The sequence below is a fragment of the Tinamus guttatus genome, unplaced genomic scaffold, assembly GCF_059628265.1.
Source record: "Tinamus guttatus ecotype Peru unplaced genomic scaffold, ASM5962826v1 Tinamus_guttatus_pri_ptg000347l, whole genome shotgun sequence".
Classification (NCBI taxonomy): Eukaryota; Metazoa; Chordata; class Aves; order Tinamiformes; family Tinamidae; genus Tinamus; species Tinamus guttatus.
Genome location: NW_028288881.1, coordinates 2,163,990 through 2,170,712, shown reverse-complemented (window position 1 = coordinate 2,170,712; position 6,723 = coordinate 2,163,990). Strand labels below are relative to the sequence as shown.

At 47.6% G+C, this 6,723-nt stretch overlaps 1 protein-coding gene across 1 annotated transcript in view; it reads left to right on the top strand.

Annotated features, from left to right (window-relative positions):
* The first annotated feature begins 1,572 nt into the window (after positions 1–1,572).
* The window catches only part of CYYR1 (cysteine and tyrosine rich 1), a 46,797-nt gene continuing 41,646 nt past the window's right edge, over positions 1,573–6,723 (top strand). Inside the window, exons 1-2 of the mRNA XM_088529805.1 lie at positions 1,573–1,648; positions 3,478–3,580. Of these exons, the coding sequence (XP_088385931.1) occupies positions 1,573–1,648; positions 3,478–3,580 (179 nt within the window). The remainder of the gene's footprint in view (positions 1,649–3,477; positions 3,581–6,723) is intronic.

Sequence of the window (6,723 nt, the reverse complement as noted above, 5' to 3'; positions counted from 1 at the left end):
TATGGAAGTCCATAACTTGTTAGGCAAATCAGATTAGTATTCAAATATGCTATGCTGGTTTACTCAGTTCTGAAATGTGACTTGCTGGGAGAGTTATGAGGGAATTCCAGGGAAGAGACTCAATAGCAAAATATGGAAGAAAGGAAAACAAATATCAGCAGAAGTATTTCTGGCAATCTGACAATCTGGCAAGGTGACAGGAGATCCAGGCTGAGGTAATTAATTAAAAATAAAAACCTGGAGATGTCAGATTTCCTAGGATTTACATACCAAATCTGAACCTTCTGCATTTGACATATTACTCCCTGTAACAATTATTGCTGTGTAGTGGCAAAACTGTACTACTTTTTCAAGGATTTGCTCAGGAACAAACTGTGGCCTGTGACTAGAATCAGTTCCTCTGAAATTGTTACCTAATTGATATGGGTAGAAGCTCAGAAGCTAGATTTAACTGAAATTTCCTTTTATTCATGTAATTCAGGCTGTTACATTAACTAAGGGACACCCACTGCAGGCTAGCTGAAAACATAAAGAAAAAACTGCTTTTCTTTTTTGATGGTTAGGTTCTGGTATGCATAAAAATATTTGGCTATGGGTTGTAAACAAAGCAACTGGCCGTCAAGTCATCTGGCTTGGTTGTCTTGGGTTTTCTTGTTGTTGTTGTTGAATAGCTAAATCCCTTAAAAATAATTTCATTACATGTGTCCCTGTCAACCTTCACTTCCTCGCTGCCAGCAGCAGGAAGCCCTTTATGAGCAGAAACACCTGTGGATTTTTCACATTTTTGCATGCATACTTTACCATTTCAGGGTGCATTCCCACACTTGCAACTCACTGAAAAGCCAGGGCTAACTCTGCTGTTGGGCAAGCCCATGGGGTAAATATTTTGCCCTCTGGGCCATGTGTCTGTAGGAATTCCTAACAAGAGAGAAGCATGGCCATCCAAAACCACTCTTGAAAAGCACTTTCAGAAGTAGTATATCCAGTGTGGCCACAGAGCAACTTTGATAGTGAACAGGGTGTGTGGAGGGGCTAGTTAGCTGCATGATTTGGCCCTAAACCCACCCCAAAAAAGCTGCTGTGCTGGTTCCGCTCAGCCCTGCCTTCCCGCACAAGTAGCTGTACGTGAAGGAAGCAGGTTGTGCTACGGCCCCTGGTGCAGATGACATGTCTTGTATGCCAGAAGGGCTCTCATTCTGTGTTTTAATTGTGCCCTTGCTATGAACAAAAACACACTCTTTATCCTAGCAGTAAAAAAAAGGGGGGGGGGGTAAAAAATAAAAATAAAAACGACATAAAATAAAAACCTGGAATACCGCCATGGCGCGCTCGGGCCCAGGAGGAAGGGGGGTCTCGCCCAGCCCTCAGGGCCGCCCCGGGCCCACAGAGGGCCGGGCCGCGCCTCGGGCCGGGCCGCGCCAGGCCAGCCCCGCCGCCTCCGCTGCCGCCCACGGCGCCGCGGGGCGATGCCGGGGGCGGCCCCGTCCCGGCGGGGGGCAGCGGGCCCGGCCCCGCCGCCGCCCTCAGCCGCGACCCGCCTCCGCCTGCGCCGCGACGGGGCGGGCGGGCGGCATGGCGGGAGCGGGGCGGCGCGGGGGGCTCCGCGCCCGCGGGCCGCTGCCGCCGCTGCTGCTGCTGCTGCTCGCAGGTCAGCGGGGCCGGGGGCGGCGGGGGAAGCCCGGGGGCCGCGGCGGGCAGATGCGCGGGCGGAGGGAGCGCGGCCGAGCCCCGACGCCCTTGTGTTGTTGCCGCTGCTGCTGGAGGGCTCGCGTGGCCGCGCGGGGGGCAGCCGCCTGCCCAGCGCGGCGTGGCGGGGAAGAGCCGCGACACGCGGCCGCTTTGCGAGCAATTCCCGACGTGGTTTTGCTGCGTGCCAGCGCCGTGAGGGGCTGCCCCACGCAGCGCTGGTGCAGGCGGGGCAGGGCGGCCACGAGGGGCCGGCGGTGTCAGCGTGGAGTGAGGCCGGGGCAGCTCCGGGTGCCTGATGGAGCCGCTGGCTTTGCCCGAAGGCGAGGGACGAGGCGCTGCGGCCTCATCGCGGGGACTGCGGGAAGTTAAACACGCGCCCGAGCGCTGCGTGAGCCGCAGCCTGAATCAATAACCCGAGAGAGCTGCCCGTGCTGGGAGCCAGCGGGATCCAGCGGTTCCTACCCAGTGCTGGGGAACTGAGGTCGGAATCAGCTGGCAGCATTGGTGTCTGGGGGGAAGGAGGAGGAAGAGCAGCTTCCCAGCGTTGCTGATGATTTAAGATAGTGTAAATAAACACAGACTACTTGAATTAGAGGAGTGTGTGCCGGCTGTTTCAGCAGCCCTCTCCTGAGCAGAACACGCTGTGTTTGAATCCATCTCCAGCTGCACAGAAACAAAACCACCATCCCTTGGGAGAATTTCTGAGGGTTTTTTTAGCCCCTCAGCCCAGTGTCTCGCGCTCAGGAAGATGTGACTGCTCAGGTGCTTGCACGTGCAGCCTCTGCTTTCTCTGATGCCTCCAGGATTTGTGAGCAAGCAGGAATTTAACTTGCATGTGGCTGCTGCACTTGCCAGTACCTTCCCTTCATTTCAGAGGTGTACCTGGGGGACATAAGCACTTGCTGCAGAAGCAAACAGTGCAAAAGTTGGAAATTGCTACCATGAGAGGTCCTGTGCAGGCCACAGTCTCATATGACCATTTATTCATGGCAGATGTGTTCAAGAAGTTACTGTCGCCTTTTCTCCTTTTGGATATCACTGTTGCTTTGGTTGCTTTAAAAACGGGGTAATTCCACAGATCCCAGCAGTGTGAGCTGATCTACGTGCTGCCCTGTGCACCTTTCTCTCCTGCACTGGTGCCTGCGCTCATCCTTGGTCTCAGGAGACCAAACATGAGCAGGTTCGGGGAGCCGACCAGGTAGAATCTAACCAGCAAAATTCAGGTGAAATAGGGAGAGTGGGAGCCCCTTGGTGTGACCTGCTGCCTGGGGACCACAGGTAACGGAGAAGCACCATTTGCCGTCTTTGGTTTTACCTTGTCGAAGTACTTGTGTGACTGAATAATTTTTTTTGTCTGATTTGGTTTTTTTGGCGTTACACCTGGAGCCAAACCAGGGACACAGCTGCTTTTCAGGCAGCTTTGTGCTCCAGGTTCTTCGTCCTGCAGCTCAGTAACACAGGATGCCTGGCATCAGGTTTTTCCTTCGTTTATTATAAAAAGATAATCCATGATACCTTGAATTTTTTTCATTGTTTTTAATTCTAGATGATTAAATAGGAGGAGGAACTAGTACAGCCCACTACAAATGCCCATACACAAAGCACCTAAATCCCCATACTGAAGTTTTGAATGAATTGATTGCCATTTGGATTACAGGGCCGGGTCAAGCCCCAAGGGAAGTCCTGTGATTGTGTAAAACCGTCACCTTGCATTTTCTTTGCAGTGTGCCACACGGCATTTCACTGTTGTTGCTGCTTGACCACATGAATGTTGTTTTTATTCAGCAGAAGACTGTCTGGCTCAGTGTGATAATGACTGCAAAGCTTACTGCTGCGATGGGACTGCTCCCTACTGCTGCTCCTATTATGCCTACATTGGGAATGTCCTTTCGTAAGTAGATTTGCCCTTCGGAGGAAACCGATGCCCCGTGTTCATGAACTTGATGTGAAAGCAGGTGGCTGGAAAATGTGTTTGGACAACAAACTGGCAGGATTTGGTCTGGTTTGGGATTTGATTGCTTTTTGTTTCATTGCTGGTAGCAAATATTGGTAGTCCTAGAGTCTCATGGTGCCTATCTTTTTAAAGCATGTTTATGTCATGTGCTAAAATATGTCTTTAATAGTGTACACCAATATGTGGTATATTTACAGCTTATTTCCACCACCTAAGAACTTTTTTCCAAGTTCTTCAAATCAAGAGGGCTACGAATAGAAGTCTTGTATTTCTTTTTTTTTTGGTTGAAAGGCTTTGTTACAACACTTTAGTCAATTCACTATTCAAATAACCTGGATTTGAGGTGTTTTTTTCCCCTCTTTCATTGCTCTTTGTTTGCTTTTTATTAATTTTTTTTATTGTTGTTTTTGCTAAATGATTTTCTGGCCTTTTTTGGGGGGAAGTTATTGAATGTATTCTGTGTGGGGGTAATCTGATCCTTTAGCACAGTTGCATGAATAGCATGTTTAACAACAACAAAAAACCCGTAGCAGGTGAAACTGGGTGGGTATGACTATTTCCTACACAGAGCATAGGAACTGGAGTGTGCTGCTCATTAAATACATCGGCTCCAGGGGAGCTGCTAGCTCAGCTCTGCCTCCCTGTTCTCTTCAGAGAAACCTGGGGTGCCTGCCAGCGCATGATTAATGTAAACGACAACCCGTAAGTATTACATTCGTGTGCGAGGATAAACCTAAACAGAACCTACGCTGTTACTCTTCAAGACAGGCCACCTTACCATCTGTTTTGCTAACCCCATCAGTAGTTTCCTTGACCTCTAGCATGCAGTCGATGGTGTATTTTTGTTTTCTATTCCTGGCTAAAAAGCAGGGGAGGAGAAAAAAGAGGGTCGCAGGCACCGCCCCATGCTTGGGGAGGAGTGAGTGGGAAGGTGGTGGTTGCTTTTTCCAGAGGAGCCTCCTCTGTTGCAGGTTTTGTTTTAGCCGTGGTACCTGGGGAACATGTGAGTCTTCCCTCCAGCATATTTTATGGTGCTTTGAAGGAACAGGCATAGTGATGGTGTTTTAATGCGGAATTGATCCACAGCTTTTAAAGCAGATCAGACACTTCCTGGGCTAAAGTAAATAAAATTGTGATACAGCACCACAATCCTTCATCCCCCTGGAAATAAAAGAGCCTGTATTTAAGATTGTCTGTTACTGCTGGAGAATGACAAGTGATTTTTGCTCTTGCCTAGGGAATGTCTGCTTTGATTTTTTTTTCTCTCATTCCAAGATTGCTTTGCCATTTAGATGCGTGGAAAGAGGTGCTGGCTTTGCATACCTTATTCTAGCTCTTACGTGCTAAAGAATGTTGGATGTGCTGCCATAGGATATCCCATTATAAGAAGCAGCCTTCCTATAAAGCAAGAAAGCAAGCAGTTTCTTCTCCCACTTCCACATGTGCATCCTTGGCATTTGTCTAGCCTCATGTCAGAGCTGTGCTTTGAAAAGGATCAGCCCAGGGATTTTTTACAGTAACCACCAAATCGCACCTTCAGCATCAAGTTCTTGCTTAGTCTCCTCTATGATTACTTAACAGCTACTGAATTCAGGCTGGGGTGTGAGCGATGCGGGGACATTGGAAAGATTTGTGTGTACTTGGATGACTTTGAACACTGGAGTGGCTCACCACAAGAGCTTGTTTGTCACAGCACATCTTGAAGAGGATGTTTGAGTGTTCTCATTTTTTATGGTTAAGCACTCCAGCACATGGACTTGAAGGCCAGTCAGGAGTCATTATTCTCCTATGACCTGACATTTTGCATGATTGAGTCATAGAATTTTTCCCCGAGAAGCTGTATTGGGTGTGTCTTCTGTAAACACGTGTAATCTCATCTTGTCCAGCGCTCAGGCATTAAGGAGTTGACCATCTGCCCTGGTAAGCTGTTCTTTAGTTAATTTTCCTCACGCTGCCAGGAAATTTCATCTATAATGAATCTCAAATTCGTAATGTCAGGTCTTAGTTTATCCAGGAGTTTGAAACGTGGCTTTAGTCACCATGGCAGCTCTCAACCTTGTCACTGAGCTGAGCGAACTGTCAGCTTCACGTGTAAGACCTGCCCTGTTTTGCTTGGCCCTGCCCATAGGTCAACTCTTCAGCTTTTCTTTGAACTCCCTCTAGTACTTTCACCTCCTGGTGAAAGTGAGGCTAGCAGAGCTGAACACAGGACTTTGGCAGGGGTCTTACTAGGATTATTTTTTCCATATCTTTGTTTGGGTATCTATTTTGAAGCAGTTATCTATGATGATCACAGAAAATCGAGCTGAAACAAATTCTAAGTTCATTTGTAAGTCTTGGCGTCACTGTTTCCAAAGCATGTCTGCCACTTCAAGCTTACAGAGTGTTCTTTGTTAGGGGTGCTACCTTGCTTTTAAGTTGTATTACAAAACATGTTGTTGGATTGTGGCATTAACGAGGCCATTTAGATTGCTCCATAACAATAACTTCTCTTTATATTATTTTCACCACACCGATCTTTGCTTTATGTGCAAACTTTATGAGTCAGAGTTTCTTCTCATTTCCCCATGCCAAATAACAAACTGTGACATTGCATTACGAGATGTGACCCCTGGGATCTGGAAATGCCCACTAGTAACATACCTGCTTGCTGTTGTCTTTCTGTGAACAACTTAATTTTCTGCTTTAAAAAATCATCATCTTAGGACACTGGGGAATTTTTTTCTTTAGTCACATGAGGTTTTCAACAAACATGCTTCGGGCTGTGTGCATCCATGATCAGCTTGCTTTTCTTTTTGCACATAAAGAGTGATGCAAGTGATCAGCTCACTCTAATATTAAGACTTAGAGGCATGTAAGAGATGCTCCCATAGCTCCTTCTTCAGTTGGACTAGTTAGAGATATACTCTACAAACATTTAAAGTCTGTGTTTGAGTCACCTATAATCCCATAAATAGCTCTAATGTAAAGCAATACATCCTTCCTCGTTATCCTCCGCCTATTCACTTCTTCATGATAACCTTTCAGAGCAAGTCGCTACCACACTAAGGTTCCAGTTGTATTTCCCTTCCCACTAGTTT